The sequence below is a fragment of the Pelobates fuscus genome, chromosome 6 (assembly GCF_036172605.1).
Source record: "Pelobates fuscus isolate aPelFus1 chromosome 6, aPelFus1.pri, whole genome shotgun sequence".
Classification (NCBI taxonomy): Eukaryota; Metazoa; Chordata; class Amphibia; order Anura; family Pelobatidae; genus Pelobates; species Pelobates fuscus.
This window is the reverse complement of record NC_086322.1, coordinates 210,930,915-210,949,134: the sequence shown is the minus strand read 5'-3', so window position 1 is coordinate 210,949,134 and position 18,220 is coordinate 210,930,915. Positions and strand designations below refer to the sequence as shown.

Here is an 18,220-nt window from a genome sequence, read left to right as displayed (position 1 = left end):
CCTGAAGGTAATGATTCTACTCACTAGAACAAATGTAATAAGCTGTAGTTGTTCTGGTAAATAGTGTCCCTTTAAGGAACTTGTTTCTGTCTCGCACTGCCTACAAATCCTCCACCAACTTCCTGGCTCTTTGATTCAGAAGGCTTGAAGGCATCTCTAGAAGCTGCACTTAAACACAACAGTGGAGCCTGAGACCAAGGGACTCTGAATTATGGCAGTAGTACAACTTCGTGAAGATGAATTTGTTATAGCGCCCTGCAGTGTTACTTCATTTTTTAGATCTAGTGCTTACCTTGTTGAGAAGGCAGAGAAAAAAGTTTTCTTAGGACACTTGTTATGCTTGAAATTGTGTGTGTAAAGCTATTTTTATCCTTTCTTTGTAGTAGCTCAGTGTTTTGTTGAAGTTGTCATGCTGCATGTAGAGTGCTTCAGTATAAAATGCTTCACCTACTGTGAAACTGCAGCTAAACTCCTCTGCCTCTTTCCTAGCTAACATGGAAAACTGTTCCAGGTTGGATAATGTTGGGTAGCACTCAGCTGACACTTTCATACAATGCATCTAGCTTTTGCGGCTTGGAAAAGCTGGATGTTATGCAGCTGCCATAATACACAACTTTTTTTTTTTTTTCATGGACACTTTGCAAATCTGATGTGACACTACTGAGCAACTGTTCTGAATAAAACGATACTCCCGAATGTATGCTTTTTACAGTCCGATATAAGAAAGGACTTTCAGTTTTTACAGTTAGAATTTTGATAGATGGCTTTAATGGGCCAATACTGCATTCTGGGGAATTGTAGCAGTTTGACATTTTAAATTATCCCCCAAAATGCATATAATTTAGATACCACAGGGTGTCATATTGTATATTTCCAGTCTTATTGTATAGTCATTGTAGCTCTTATTTCGTCCAAAGTTTAAATTTGCTACTGCTATATCTTCTGAGTACATACTTTGTAGAATGGTCTCCTGGCATACCCATGTCAATTTTTTGTGAAAATACAGGACTGAATTTATAACCTGCCCTGTGTTTCCCCCATGGGAGAAGTGATGGCTGTAAGCTCACTGTAGCGAATCATGTGCTCAGCCAAAATACATCTTACAAAATATATAAGGAACAGCTAAATCTTGGCAAACAAATATGGGGATTCTGTTCTACCATATGGTAATGTTGCGTTGAGCCCACCACTACTTCACAGTACCATGGTATTGATTGGTCCTACACCAATTCAAAAAATTACTTCTAGTCAACCATAAGCAAGTTATGTGACTTTATTTTAATTTTATACCTTTTTCGCTTCTTTGCTAATGTTTCAGACCATGTCTTAAAGCTAGTCGGTCAACATTGGATTTGTCTAAAAGCAGAGGGATCCGTGAATCTTTAACCCCATCCATTTTTACCTTTTTATATTCCCATTACTGGTCCCTCAGCCTCTTTTCCTTACACAGCCATCTAAGATGACAGTGTGAAAATGGTATACTTTGCCCTTAGCTCATGCTCAGTTAGATGTGCCACTACAGGAAGTGGTACGATGCTTGTGAGGGTGGAGTGACCGATCCATTTGAAACTTTGCACAATATGGGATTTTATATAATCTTGACAGAGACCTCAGAAAACCAAATTTAAAGACTTAACCATTGTGCAAAATTAAAAGGGATGCCTGAACAGCAGAGTGTACTGCACTTTTTAATATTGTAATAGCTAGGCTCCCATACTTACAAATGTTATATATTTTAAAATGTTATGTATTTTATTTTTTTTAATTTATTTTTTTTACATTTATTCTATTTTTTATGAGGAAAAACTCTGGTCGCCTAATATTGTAATCTCATTCTATAAACTGCAGCTTTTTATATTGGTGAGTCACGTTTTGTTTTTGCATTTATTTATTTTAATTTTCCTTTATATCCAAAGCACTCAACTTCATACTACAAAAGGGCTGCTGACAGGAGGCACAATGGTTTCAGGTAAAGTTCACAATTTGTGGGGTGCAATTTTATTTTATAAAAGGGTAGCACTAATTTATTTTATATTGTTTTCATTCTTTGTAAATACCGTATATACTCGAGTATAAGCAGAGGCCCTAATATTACCCACAAAAACTGGGAAAACTTATTGACTCGAGTATAAGACTAGGGTGGGAAATGCAGCAGCTACTGGTAAATTTCTAAATAAAATTAGATCCTAAAAAAATATATTAATTGAATATTTATTTACAGTGTGTGTATATAATGAATGCAGTGTGTGTGATGCAGAGCCTTGGTGGGGGGTGGGAATTTTTAATATTTTTATTTTTTATTTTTTTGTCCCCCCCCTCCCTGCTTGATACATGGCAGGGAGGGGGGCTCTCCTTCCCTGGTGGTCCAGTGGGTGGGGATGTGGGCTGGCAGAGAGCACTTGCCGCTCCTGTCAGCTCCCTTCTCCTCCGCGCCGGTCCGTGCAGCTCTTCTGTCAGCTCACACTGTAAGTCTCGCAAGAGCCGCCCTATGACCCCGCGGCTCTCGCAAGACTTACACTGGGAGCTGACAGAGGTGCAGAACGGACCGCCGCGGAGGAGGAGAGAGCTGACAGGGGCTGCAGGAGAGGTAAGTAACCGCACACAGCCCCATTGTCTGTATTATGGCAATGTAAATTGCCATAATACAGACAGTGACTCGAGTATAAGCCGAGTTGGGGTTTTTCAGCACAAAAAATGTGCTGAAAAACTCTGCTTATACTCGAGTATATACGGTACTCTTCTTTTCTGCTTAGAATCTTTATATCGATCCTACAGTGTTCCCTTTAAGCCTATTTGTATGCTTGCTTAGCCATGAAACAGTGGAGTGTGGTTAGTTTCTCATCTCTTTCAACGCTGGGTCATCCATGCACAAAAATGGTCTTGGAGGGAATATTGCCGTCTGTCGTCCCCCTCTCTTCTCCCTCTTTCACTCTATATTGGTGGTGGTTGTTTTAATATTTGGATTGATGTTTTGATGAGAAGACACATTTTACCGTCTGGTCTGCTTTTTCACCAAGCTTGGGGGATTCTGTACTGTCAATCTTCCAGTGTTTTTTCTAGTGATGCAAGATTTGACTGCCAATTCCAGCATTCTTGGGCAATCACAAATGTCCAGATTGGACTAAATTTACATAGATATTATGGAAGTCTTTTGTTATCATTGCATTGTCTTTATGTGTAGTCACTTTACTTAATACCTCCTATCAAATTAAGGGGCAGCATACCTGAAGATAAGCACTTATGTGTATACTTTCTTGTAAGGCATAGAAGTGTGGGGTGGGATCTAGGTGTCCATATACTTCATGCGTCTGTTATATTTCCAAGATGCTTAGTCCATTAATCTTTCTGTCCTGTTAACTCTAATGGAGGGGCTTGTTACACTTGACTTTAGTCTGATCAGGCTAAGAAACATTAAGGCAGTCATCTGAGGTTAAAGAAGCTCTCCAAGAACTACAGTTTGCTGTATTGGTTATGGTGCCAGGAGTGTGCTGTCACACTCCTCGGGTAAGAAGTCACAGTTCAAAAACTTTTGGCAACTTACCTGCAGTTCACTGGAGACTACTGCAGCGATCCAGCACCTGGTAGACCCAAGGTAAGTTATTAAAAGGTTTAGGGGAGGGAATGTGTTGGAACCTCAGAAAGCAGCACTGAGCCAGGAAGCACCTCCAGTGGCCATCTGAGGAGTGGCCACTTGGAGGTGTTCCTAGGGGCAATGTAAACACTGCCTTTGCATGAAAATGTCTGAAGGCAATGATTATACTTATCAGAACAACTACATTAAGCTGTAGTTGTTCTGGTGATTATATAGTGTCCCTTTAAGTCAGGACAACGATTGTCCTCATGGATAAGTAGATTGGGCTACCACTTTAGCCTATGAAGTAAGATTTTATTTACTTTCAATTTTCTTTTCCCCTCACGAATGTAAAACATTGTCATGAGTCGAACGCAAGTAGTGTAATCAGTCTTTGAATGTGTAAACTGAAGATGCAAATTCTAGTATATTAAATTCATTCCCTCTAGAACAGGTGACATCACGTTCTCGGTTTCTCAGAGATTTGAGGACTTGACACAATTGTCTCCACTTTAAAGTAGACCAGCGCAAATGCTCTAAAAACGTTGAACACTCTAGCTTTAGAAATCATGTCCATGGGCCGTGGAGAGTTTCACTTTAAACTGTAGTGGTTCTGATGCCTAGAGTGTCCTTCTAACCGAAAAGATGTTTTGCCTTATACCCCAGTAAGCTCTACAAACCTGTCACTGTAAGTCTAAAATCAAATATTTAATTTGCCATGAATGTGACTTGCATGTGATGGGGGGGGGGGGGGGGGGGGAGGGGGAGAAAGGGGGAGGGAAATCCAGCGTCAGGCGACCAAAACTCTCCTAATTGTTCAGAAGTCCCTTTAGCGGCTATCTGGTAGACCGCCACTAGAAGTGGAGTTAACCTCACAAAGCTAATTTCTGCAACAATTGCCTTTTTTTGAGGGTTAAGGGACTTGGGACAGTGGTCTGGGTACCTATAGTGTCCCTTTAGGTATATTTGTGCTAGTGTCTGACTCTTTCATTTTTTTTTTTATTATCTTAAATGAACCTAGCATGTATTACAGCTTCTTTGAGGTTTTGTAATATATATGTAGGTGTTTTTGTATCTATGTACCTTATTGCAGTTGTATTTATTTTAATGTGTTTTTCTGCCTTACAACTTAATTGGGACAGACATCCTTAGCATTATTTTTTGTTCAGAACCACTACTTATTCAACTAAACATGCAGATAACCAAGAACTAGTCCTCTATGAAATCAGGGCTCAACCAATCACAGATCGCCATGGCAAATAAAAAGTTTGTCCTGGTGTTTTTTTAACCCCCTTAGCGGAGGCAAACTGCTACATGAGAATGCAGGTGGCGCAGGAGCAGTAATCTTCCTTGCGCTCTGTTTAGAGATGCTAGGATTGGAATATGAGGTCAGTGAGGCCCAGCATCATTAAACGGCTCATGAGGGAGCGAAGCCTGAAGAGCTTGTAGATTACAGCAGCCACACTGGACCCCAGGGAAAGGATCAACTCCAGCTCTTTCAAATGTAGTGAGGCTAGGTGGACTTAAAGTAAAAAGACATTCTCACATATTCACAAATTGTCAGTATCCATCTGTGTGTAAGTGGGCAACCCCCTATGATCACATTGAAAAGTTGTTGTTTTTTTTTTTACTTTTTTTTTTTTTTCACGCCGTGAGTGCAGACTCCCACTAGAGGTGTTACTAGACAGCAATGCAAACACTGCCTTTTCTATGGAGGGTGAAAGCACTATATTTGATCCTGTAACTTTCCAATAAACCTTTACATAGGGGGTACTCTGATAATAGTGAGACGTCTCTCAACATAAATGTGTATTTTATTGCAGTAAAAGCTAAGCGTATTAGGACCATCACAGTTCAAATGTCATGTGGAGCTAAAAAAAAATAAATTTCCAATTTGTTTTATTTTTCTAATTCGTTTTAAGTTATCTTTAATATGTAAATATTTAATGAAAGCCCTGCTTTTACCGAACAAAATGACATGTATAATTGTGAGTGTACCTTATATATAAAATAGGTAAATTATGGTTGCACAGACCCATAGCCCAAATTCTAGAGTTTTGATTCAGAACTTGTATACTTGCCTCCATCATTAAAGGGTTAAGCCGTGCACTATATTATGACTATTGTGGTGTAGACTGGGTATGTTCTGTATGGTTGTGACACAGGAAAAACTGGCACTGGTTTTCATTGCTGGGCAAAATTGGAGACTTCAGACGTTGGCTGAATTTCATAGGAACTCGCTGATTAAGCACCTGGTTACATAAAATGTAAGCCTTGGGCCCATCCCCTCCTTCCTGTTTGTGTATCTCCCTCAACGTGCCATCTGTCATGTCAGACTTCTAAATGGAGTCAATAAAGAGATGGATATAGGTATATACAGAGATTGAAAAAGGACTCAACGTCCAGCAAAAGACCCAAGGACCTTGCACTAGAGTTGGTTTGGTTGCAGGGTATAAGGGCATAACCCTAAAAATATTATAGGAAGAGGAGACTGGACAGGGATTAGAGTGGAATCCTCCCAATACACAGTCCCTATACCCCTAAGCAATATTCGTTCCTAGTAGAATGGCAAAACAATGCCCGTATAGAACTTGAATGAAATATAAAGAAAATAATAAATTTTTATTAATCCCTCTTAGGGAGAAAATAAATAAAGGTAGGTGAGAAAAATAAGTGAAAAATGTGTATAAACAATAAAAACATATATACAGGAATCGTCTAATATTGGCTAGATGCTCTGTGCACCTTTTTATACTAGTATAAAGCTACTGAAAAAAGTTTCTGGGAAAGACAGTGTAGATATGTATTCATATGATTTGTAACACTGTCTCAATGCCCACAGTAGCTATCTTGGTGTGCAGGAGTTAAAAGCTGATAGATATCGCCCCTAAAGGAAGATATATATATATATACAGAGATTGATTTATTGATTTATTTATATATATATTTTTTTTTGCTTGATGATTGAAGGTGTTTCTCCTACAAATGGTGATTGCAATTGTTTTCCACCTTAGATTATCTGATGGGTGCTGGCCGTAGTCTGCATTTAGTCAAACTAGGTGCTAGGTCTTTATAGCATCTATAAAGCAATGTATAACATTAGTGCAGCAAAACTCACCAATCACATTTTTTATTTTTTATTTAAAGTGACAAAACATTCCAGTGTTTCTTTGATGGAAGCAGTTTTAAAAATGCAACCTGATGAAAGTTTTACATATTGTTAGATTCATAAATATTTGTATTTTATAGAAATTTTAAAAGGACACTAGGCACCCAATCACGTCAGCTCATTGACGTGGTCTGGGTGCAGTGTCCCAGGTCCCTTAATCCTGCAAAGGTAATTATTGCAGTTTTTGAAAAACTGCAATAACTATTTTTGAGTGTTCACTCCACCTCTAGTGACTGCCAGACAGTCACTAGAGGGATTTCCGGGTAGTTGGGTGACTTTTGGTCGCGTAACTGTTGCTGGACATCCTCACGCTATGCATGGGAACATCCAGCATCATGTAAAACCCCATAGGAAAGCATTATACATGCTTTCCAATGAGGGACAATACTAATGAGTGCAGCCATGGCCGTGCATGCTTATTGGGTCTCTGTAGCCGGTTGACCTTTTTTTTTTTTTTTTTTTTTTTTTTTTTTTTTTTTTTAAATTTATATTTTATTCAGTTTAGAATAGCATAATCAACTTTTCCAATATATCCAGTTAAGTAAAAAAAGTGAGCATATTAATATCGTAATGGGTATGAAAACATTAATGGGTGTAGCAGTAGGGATCAGTAGCAAGATGTTGGGCAGTCTGTTGTCTTCATGCTGTTACTTTGTGGTTGTTTGAGGACCATAAGGAGCTGTGTCCAGTGACAGAGTTCTGTGGGCCATTGTGTCATGGTGTGTCACAAAGGGGTTTTTGTAACTCCTTCTGTCTCTGTTTGGTCCCCGTTATTTGTTGGAGCTGGATCTTGCAGCCTTGGGCAGTGGGGTCAGCCTCTTAATTGCGTTGTTGGATGGCACACTGTGCCGGCGTTTGTTAATGCTCTGAGTCCTCTGGGTTCTTGGTGGGAGGTGAGGTCCCTTGCTGTGGCACGTTTGTCAGGCCGACCCTTTGTAGGAAGAGCTCCAGGTCATACCCCGAAGTAAGTGTGTGGCTCTCTGAGGATGGAGAATGGTGTATCCGGGTAGACGGCTATCCTGTGGCCCTCAACTGATACCGTCCCCAATTCTCTGGATTTTGTCAGTATGGCAGATCTCACGGAGATGTCTCGGGTCAGCAAGATTATGTCGTTGGGTGCTGCCGCAGACTTCCGTACTCTGAATGCCGAAGTGACCTGTGGTAAGTCGGGGTTGTTGGTAATGCCCATGGCTGTCAGGAGGCTGTGAGTGTAAGGCAGGAGTGGTGTGTTGTCAATCTTTTCGGGGATGCTTCTGAGGCGTAGGTTTTTCCGCCTGTGTCTGACCTCCATTGTGGTGAGTGTGCGTCTCATTTGCTTTACCTGTGAGGTAAGCTCTTGTATGTCCCGGCTTGCATTCTGTATTTTTTTCGTCCCTGAGGTTTCTCTTGTTTCTAGGCTTTTGACTTTCTGCCGTACCTCCTCCACCTCCGTCTGCACTTTCTGGAGGTCGTCCCTCCAAATCTGCCTCCTCTCTACCAGAAGCCTTTTTATGTCGCCTTTCGTGGCAGGTGCCTCATCTTCCTCAGACTCTGACATAGGATCGAGGAGAAGGCAATAAGTCTTCCTCTTCCAGGGAGGCTTCAGATGCCTCGGGTGTGCAGCAGGCCTCAGGCGCCATCTTAGGTCTCTGTGAGTTCACAGGCCTCTCGAAGGCTAGTCTGATGTCAGGCTGTTGGGGCTTGGCTGGACCTTGGTGCCTCTTATTATTATTCCCCATTTTCTCTGCTGTGGGGGTGTCTGTCTCTCGGGTAAAATTTCCACGATATTGTGTTTTTTTTTCCCCCGTGTTTTACTCTGGGTCTGAGCGGAGCTCCGTGAGAAGACATCCGCTCTGTTTCGCTGTCGACCATGCCCCCCCCCGGTTGACATTTTAAATATTATTTCATTTGAGTGCTGTCTGGTATCACTGTTCAATTTCAATCCATACTTGTATACGTGATGTTCCTGGGACAAGAAACCTGTTGCTTGACCTAGATTTAAACCTTTAAATGTGAATCTATTGAGCATTGGACTGTGACTAAAGTACATTTATAAACAGAAAAATAGTAAAGTTCATATAACTGTAAGTCAGTGAATTTGTGTTTGTAAATAAAAGAATTGTGTGCAACCAGTGTTCTAAACATGGTCTTTAACTTTTATTTTTCTACCACAAAATCACTTGAACAGCCTCTTCAAGGTTGCTTTAGATAGGGAAACCTGAAAGTCTGGGTCATAAAGACCTTTCTAAAATCACGAACGAAAAAACACATTACGTCAAAGTGGGCACAAATTTTGAATTTATTTTTCCCCTCTTCAGACTTGCATTTAACGCGTAGCCTTTTTTTTCATGCAAATGTTGAAGTCACTCTGTATTTTAATTGGAGGGAAATGGGCGCACAGTATGCCTGAAATCTAAAAGAATGTTCTGAGTTTGAAAAATGAATCTTTGTTATTGGGTAAAGACCAGATCAGGGTAAAACTCCTTATGTCACTTTAGGCATACAATATTTACAGTAATTCTGTGGTGGCAGTCATCCACTTGATCACTTTTTATATGTAGAAGGCTGCAGAGACTCCCTTGTCTTCTGTTTTTCTTATGTGCTACTTGGATTATTGGAGTATTTTTCTTTTCTTTTCCTTTAGACTAACAGGGATGCCAAAAGAAAAATATGACCCTCCTGATCCTCGCAGAATTTATACCATCATGTCAGCAGAGGAGGTGGCCAATGGAAAGAAGTCTCACTGGGATGAATTGGAGATTTCTGGTAAGTAAATAAATCTTAATTCAAAATGTCTAAATTACTTGAAATTAATATTGCTGCAACAATTTCCTAAATGTCGTGGTCTCAAACCAGCCAAACCTAAAGGGAAAGATATAAAATCTCCCAAAAAATAAATCTTGGTTAATCATATCTGCCATTCTTCTGTCTTTATTCATTCAAAGAAAATTAACTTTTTCTGTATGGTGAGTGGCAGGATTTGCGAATGGGATCTTGACTCCTGCAAAAGCCTCAAGTAACTTCAAATACATTTGCGCACAAACCTGATTAGAACACTCTCTCAGAAGGGCTTGTTAGAACTTTAGTAGTCAGCCCTGCAGCATCTAGTAAGCATTTCAGACTGCCTTACCCTAAAAGCTGCAAGGTACACACTGGGTATTCAGTCTAGTAATCACCACACCTATACCAGTTTTATTTTCTTTTTGCCAATTGCTTTGTGTGTATATTTTTTTCATTAGAATTTTACGTAATATTTATATCCTAGTATCTGTTTGTTGTCAACTGTATGGACCATTAATTCAGTACTTGCCCCCTTCCCAAATTGAGGATGCAAAAGAAGATTAGAGGGTAAGAGATGCAGTCTTCTGTGCACATGCCCAGTTACACACTCGCAACGCAAAGGGTGGGGTATTTTCCCATTTGTTCTCCTTTTTTAATGTTTTGAAGTTTATTCCATTAATCTCCTTATTCTTCTCTCAGCCAATGTTGCTGTTATCTAGCGCCCTCCTTTACGCTTCCTTACTTTGTCTCCTCTGATATTCCTTCTTTCATTCTCGGTGGCTTCAAGATACCTGTTAATCAGCCTAACAACTCAACAACATCTTGACTTCTATCTATCGCCTCCTTTAGCCATTCTCTGTGAAACGACTCCTTTTCACACACAGTCGGTAATATGCATGATGTAGTTTTCTCCAACCTTTGCTCTGTCTCTAACACGCCTTTCCTTCTGTCTGACCACCATTTTCTAACCTGCACTGTCGATGTGCCCTCACTCAACATACTAAATCTAGCTTACCTCAGGATGCCCAAAAAAACCTAGCTCATTTTTATCTGTCAGTTCTTTATTTCTCCCCCTTTATACTCTTGCTACGTTCCTATACTTCTGCTTTTTCCCTTGCCAATGAAGATTAGTTAACCCCACTCATATCCACCTTCTGTCAGGAAACCAAATGCTTCTTTCATACCGGTAACTTCCATTGCTACACTACCGTTAACGAAGCTCACAGATTATGCATGTCACTTGACTGACCAGATAAACCAAACTAGGAATGCAGTCTCCCCACTTTCCTCCTCGCATTCAATATGCCGCTGCCATTCTGTACCTTTTCCATTTTAACTACTTTCCTTCTGTCTCTGAACTAAAATTAGTTAAACTTGTACTTTCCTTTTGCCCCACAACATGTCTTCTTGAGCACCCTCACCTTCTCGAATAGTTTCCCCCTAGTCTTGTCACATCAAAAATGCAAGTTCATCCCGGCACAGTTCCTTCACTATTTAGCTAAATCGCCCCTTACTCCTCCTCCTTTAAACATTTTTTTTTTCTATTCTCCTTCTCTCCCTTTCCCCACGCCACCCATCTCCCTTATTTCTCTTAGACCTTTCTGCTGCCTCTTATACGGTTGACCAGTCTTTTCTTCAATCTCCACAACCTTGAACTCTGTGACATTGTGCTTTCCTGGTTTTCATCCTCCTCCCCTCTGCCTGTTTCAGTTGGTGTGCCTCAATGCTCTGTTCTTTGTTCTTTTATTCTCCATTTACACTGCCTCTCTTGACTCCTTTAAATATCATTGGCATATAGATGGTATGGAAATGCAGATTTACCTCTCATTCTCTGACCTCTCTCCTGGTATACGTCCCAACCTCCTTATCTTCCGTCTCTAACTGGATGTCTTACCTTTTTTTAAAAAACATAATCTTTCTAAAACTGAACTCCTCCACTCCCGAAACCCCCTCCCCCCTGTCAAATAGATGCCCCATTGACTTGCAGGATGATTGATGGAGGAGTGCTATTTCCCCAACCACTCATGCTCAAAGACAAAGCGGCTTTCTTCGCGGCCAGAACACCGCAACACAAACAGACCGACACTCAAAACCAAGATGGCGCCGAGTCTGATCCTAATGCCGACCACATGGGCGCACAAGAATACAGAATGGACACCCAGTTAACTACACATTTATTGCAAAAAATGCTAGATGCAGGATTTTCAAAAATGCAAGCAACATTTACAACTGCACTTGCTGACATTAAAAAATATATCACTGACCTAAACGCAAGGACCTCCCAACTAGAAGGAAAGATGGAAGATCTCGACACAGCCCATACAACAATTGAAAATCGATTGGGTGAAGTAGAAAAGAGACTGTCCCTACACGAAACTAAGCTTGCAGATGTGGAGGACAGATCCCGCCGAAACAACATCAGATTGCGGGTAGTCACAGAGGAGGTAGGAGTGCAGGATTTAACGGCCTTCACGGTGGAGTTCTTCCGTCATATCTTGCCAGACATACCAACAGATATGCTTTTACTAGATCGAATACACCGAATCCCTAGACCACAACACCTACCGACTACCACGCCAAGGGACGTGCTCATGAGACTCCACTACTTTCACGTAAAAGACCAGATACTTCGAGCCCACAGAGCAAAAAAAGACTTGCCTGACAAGTACAAACCGTCCTCCTATTCACAGAGCTCTCAGCAGACACGCTTAGACGCAGAAGATCCTTCAAAACAGTGGCTGAGACACCACAACATCCCCTACAGATGGGGCTACCCGGCGAAACTCCTCATCACAAAAGGAGGAAAACTCACCACAGCAACATCTCCAGCGGAAGGTCTAGAACTCCTGCACAAATGGGGCATAGCCCAGAATCTACAACACGCAAGCTCAGGCACGGCATCGGGGGCTGACTGGCGCAAAGGCAAAGACGAGCGTTGCAAAGAGAGGAAGATCGCTGACCTCCTAAGAACTAGCAAGTGTTAATCTGTTTTACTATATTGTATTGTGTTTATAAGTTAACTTAATTGTCGATAGCATCTCATACAGGGGTTTAAATTTAACCACATCCTGGACAATAATCGCACTACACCACCCCAACGTAGACACAAAACTACTCAAGTGGCTAGCTAAAAGGTCGATGAGACCAGCCACGGCTAGGCCCACTACCCTGCTTGACCTGGGCATAGCCCTTAGCGAACCCTAATAGTTACATAGCCACCAATGAGCGCTAGGAACTACATTCCCCAGCCATTCCATCAATCACATATCCTTAAGCAGATCCACGAAGGATATAAATATGGGCAGAGATACATGTGAAGTACCACTTCGATATCTACTCCTCCCAAGACGAATAGGCACGAAGTAGGTGATAACACCCAAGCCGGAGCACAAAGGCACTTCTAACCACAGTGCCAGGAGATAGGGAAATGAAATGTTGGGACGGGGGACCTATAGAGTCACACAGCTCTAAGACGCCAGGCAGGAGGCCCATCTCTATCACAGATAATTAAAAATGCCCACCTCAACCCCCCAAAGTACATGTCGGGGAATCGAGAGGTACTCTGATATACTGTTATGAGTTGTTTAACCGATGCACTGAGATTTGTACAGTAGAGTTTAATGTGTATGTAACGAAAATGACACTGTCATAATCTCTGTACAGACTGGACCTCCACATGACGAGCAGGCATATTGAGACCTCATTTAAATGTGACCACACACGCGACATCTCACAGTCCCGGGGCGGGAAATGGGTCACGAATAACACGGCCCGCCAAACATGACTAACCACATCCTTCCCCCAGCGCCTCCTCCCAAACACTGCCTTATGAGACGACATACGAGCCACTCCAGTTGAACTCACTCCCTAACCGCAACAATACCCAATCTCCGACGCCCAACATCGAACCAGGATCAACGCCCACAGAGAGAACCTCTCGTAAAAACACATCCAATGGGGAAGGCCTAAACCCAGCGAGCCCTAGACCGCAATCAGCTGGACCTGACCCGACCACACTACCCCCACGTAAGAAGTGCCATTCTTGGCACATATCCTTGAAAGAGACCACTGTATTATTATTGACTAGTGACTCATGACTAGTTACTGTTAGATTTTCTTTCCTTAGTTCTTATTACCCAAATACGGCACCCTGTTGGTGCCACCCCCTGAATACCGGGACACAGCGCGAACACTGATCTCGCCTGCCAACCAAGGTGGGACATAACAGGACCAAACAGGCTAGGATCTACCTCCTCAACCAAAACCTGAAGACTCCCTAGCAGCAGAACCCACTTACCAGACATAAACGCATAACCAACACGAAGGGGCACTTTGACCCATACAGAAAACAAATTAAACGACACTGCACAAAGGGCCGGCCTATTCCCACTGACCCGTGCTGACAGACCACAAAGAAAGTGTAAACGCATAATGTTAGAGGGCTAAACACGCCCCACGAGATATAATCTTCTCAAGGAGATCCGTAACTCACAAGCCGACATTATCTGTCTGCAGGAAACCCATTTCAAGCATGACTCCTCACCCATCCTAGGGCTCAAACACTATCCTCAGTAATACCATGCCACATCCCCATCTTAAAGCAGAGGAGTCTCGATTTTTAGTAAGCCACACCCTGGCGTTCGACCAAATTACAGTTCAAATCGACCCACAGGGAAGATATATTATCCTCATATTTACACTAAAGAACGCCACATACACACTAGCTAACTCATACTTTCCGAATAAAAAACAGCCCAGTTACATGTCCACACTGTTGGACAAAATAGAACAAGTACGCACAGGAACCTTGATCCTATGCGGAGACTTCAACCACATCCTAGACCCAAAAACAGACTCAACAGCGAGACACACGCTCAAGAGGAAAAGGTTCCTGCACAAACAATGCGCCTCTATAAACAAAACACTGGCCTCATACGGACTATACGACATATGGAGGACCGTCCACCCGAATAACAGAGAATACACCCACTACTCACAGGTGCACAACACGTATTCCCGCATAGATTAGGTACCTAATGCTCAGCACACATCTACACCAGATCAATACCTGTGAGATAGGCACCTCCACAATCTCTGACCACAACCCGGTACTACTCACCCTCGCAGACATATACCAATACAAACACTGCAGCCCCTGGAGACTGAACGAACACCTGCTTAATGATCCTGAATTTACAGCCAAAATCCGCCAGGAATTCCAGCAGTACTTCATGACAAATGATAACACAGGAACAAGTCATAGCTGCGCTATGGCTTGCGCACAAATCGGTCATCCAAGGACTTTTACTTAGCAGAGCGTCCTACCTCAAGAAATCTACCCACACAAATCTGTTTAACCTTCCTAAACCGCTCCAAGACCTGCATAGAGAGAACCAAGCAAACCCCTCTCAGATTCTCCAACGACGAATACAGACAGTACAAGATGACATCAAAACAATCCATCTTAGGAAAGCCAATATAGCGCTGAAAAAACTCAAGGCAACCTCCTACTCCATGGGAAACAAAGCTACGAAAGTACTGGCTCAAAGACTGCGAGCAAAACAAGCACAGACACGAATTCCATATCTAAACACACACTCAGGGCACAAAGTAATGCAACCCACGCAAATATGCAACGAGTTCGCACACTACTACACCACATTATACAACCTAAAAGACCAGGAAAGCCAGGCCCAACCCACCCCTGCATCCATACGCACATACTTGGCAAAACGTAATCTCCCCAAACTCCTAGCGCATCAAGCAGAATGCCTATGTACTCCGATCACCACAGATGAAGTTCATCGCCAGATAGACAAAATGCCAAAAGGGAAAGCACTGGGCCCAGACTGCTACACCAACTCGTACTATGTTAACTTCAAACATGAACTGATCACAGCCCTCACTAGCTTTTACAATGAGGCCTAGGGTCTTTCCCAACAGAGTTTTTGTCGGCCCACGTCATCACCATCCCTAAGCCAGGTAAACTCCCTACCACAAGCCAAAATTTCAGGCCGATTTCTCTTAAACGCAGACGCAAAACTATATGCAGAACGGCTCAAAACTATACTACCAACGCTAATCCACACAGACCAAGTGGGGTTCGTGGCAGGCAGACAAGGACCAGACAACACCAGGAAAGTGCTGGACTTATACAAAATCTTGAAGACCAAACGAGCAAGTGTCCTGTTATCCCTTGACGCCGAAAAGGCATTCGACCGCCTGAACTGGCACTTCCTCCATGAAACCCTACAGGCTTACGGTCTTCCAGCCCCTTTCCTATCCGCAGTTAAAGCACTATACAGCTCACCCATGGCAACAGTACTTAACTCTGGGTTCTGCTCACGAGCTTTCCCCATAACGAATGGGACCCGACAAGGAAGCCCGCTATCCCCCCTCCTCTACGTGCTGGCCTTGGAACCCCTGGCTATAGCGATCCGCAATAACGATAACATCCATGGGGTGCCGACTGGCAATAAAGAATACAAACTCCGCTTATTTGCCGATGACATCCTCCTTACACTCACACAACCACTCATGACACTCCCATCCCTATACGCAGAACTACATGCATACAGCCAACAGTCATACTACAAGCTCAATGTCCCCAAGACACGGGCAATGTGCCTCAACATCCAAAATCCCATAGAGGGCATACTCAAGGCGAGTCACCACTTCGATTGTAGCGACGACTTCCGGGTGTACCTAGGCATCAGAATAACGCGCAAAGAAAAATAACTCTTCCCCGCTAATTACTCAAAACTGATGAAAGAAATTGACACCCAATTACAAACATGGTGAAACCTGTTTCTGTCTTGGGTGGGGAAAATTGCGGCGCTGAAGATGACAATCCTGCCTAAAATCCTCTACCTCTTTAGATCTCTGCAAATTATAATCCCGCAAAGCTACATAACAAAGCTACAAGCAACCCTTCTACGCTTCAGCTGGGGAGGCAAACACCCATGACTCCCCAAATCGCTACTACTGAGAAACGTGAAATATGGAGGAATGGGCTTCCCCAACATTAAAGCGTACTACCACTCCTCCATCCTCACAAGTGTAATTTGCGCCCACTCGATCAGCTACACTCCCCAGTGGGTAGCAATAGAGAGCAACTGCTGTGGGAATCAAGACCTTCCGACAATGCTCTGGATACCTCAGCACCTAAGACAAACACCCTCAAACTTGCTAGCCACCTCCAACCACCTACTTAAAATTTGGGATACCTGCAGGGACAAACTGTGCTCGGCGCACCCGTGGTCCTTGGCAACCCGGATCAAAATCCTGCACTAATGCAATGGAACGTTCCCATACCAGAAATGGAGAAAAACAGGAGTTACACATGTCTACCATCTATGTACAAAAGAAGGACTAAGAAACCTTCCTAGACCTTCAAAAATAATTTAACTACCTTCAAGCTTTACATTCGCATACCTACAAATCAAAGCGCTCCTGAACGACAACAAGATCACAAACATCAAAAACACACTGCAATCCTCTATTATGAACTTTGAAGCACCGTCATTCTCACTAAACCCCCCCCGAAAAAAGCAGTCTCTATTTGCTACAATATCCTCGCTAACCTAGATGTAAACGCCACATGGAGGTTCATGCAAGACTGGCAGAACGACCTTCAAGTCATCATCACTACGTCCGAATGGGAAAAGATCTTCACCTCTCATGTAGGGCTGACATCAAGCGCCGCACACTTTGAAGCGTCTCGGAAACTACTATACAGGTGGTACATGGTCCCAACCTGGCTACACACCATATTCCCAACTTCATCAGATTTGTGCTGGCGTTGCCACACTGCCAGAGGCACCATGCTGCATATGTGGTGGACATGTGAGAGCGAATTCTCTGTGGAAAGACGCAGCTACATTAATTTAAAAAAGTCGGGGGGCGGGGCCGGGCCGCCGAGCCAAGCGGTCGCAGGCAAGCACAGCTCCCGCACAAGATGCTCAATTTCACCTGAAAATCGGTACTTAACCTGAAATCAACTACCACCAACCTCGACCCGCAAAGCACACGGGCTACCGGAGCCGGGGAGAGGCTTGCTCGCGGAGTTCTAGTCCCCCGGGGGAGGGGTGCCCTGCAGCAACCAGCGGGTACCTGCCTGGCGGTGAGTGGAGTGGACGGCCGCCGCTCCGCTATCCTGCCCAACGGAGCCCGGAGCACACAAAGCGCAACGGCGGACCCGGTCCTGTTTCCCCCCCCACCGGACCGGGGGGGGGGTGATCCCGGTCCATGCTTTAAGCTACTTGCGGAGGAGCTAGCAGACCATCATGCAGGCCTCAGACACGCGGCCAAGATGGCGGAGGCCACGAGAGCGGTGTTTACATGTAGCCGACAACAGCAACGACCTGGCGTGGTACACAGGGTCGCCTGAACCCCACGACCCACACTCTTAAACAGCATTAAAGCCCAGAGAATTGCAGATGCAGAGCTCACGCTTACCAGCCCCCCACACGTGCACCAACATGCAGCCTAGACCCGTGCACAAGATGGCGGAGACCCGTAGGACGACCTGCAGCCACCATCCGCTCTGGCACCCGAGGCATTCTCAGGTACGGACACAGACACCCGGAGATACCCCTGACACAGAGAGCCCAACAGATACCGCTCACGGATACTACGTTGCTGAGAGGTCCGCACACGTTTCATCTGGGCTGGGTGCTCATCGGGAGGAACCCCCCCCACAGCCTGCCATACACCCAGGG

At 43.6% G+C, this 18,220-nt stretch overlaps 1 protein-coding gene across 2 annotated transcripts in view; it reads left to right on the top strand.

Moving 5' to 3' along the window:
* Nucleotides 1–18,220, top strand: part of CNOT6L (CCR4-NOT transcription complex subunit 6 like) — a 65,286-nt gene that overhangs the window by 23,294 nt on the left and 23,772 nt on the right. The window contains exons 2-3 of one of the 2 annotated variants that reach the window (XM_063458701.1): nucleotides 1,917–1,969; nucleotides 9,364–9,485. In XM_063458701.1, the coding sequence (XP_063314771.1) occupies nucleotides 1,917–1,969; nucleotides 9,364–9,485 (175 nt within the window). The remainder of the gene's footprint in view (nucleotides 1–1,916; nucleotides 1,970–9,363; nucleotides 9,486–18,220) is intronic. The other variant, XM_063458702.1, reaches the window with a different exon arrangement.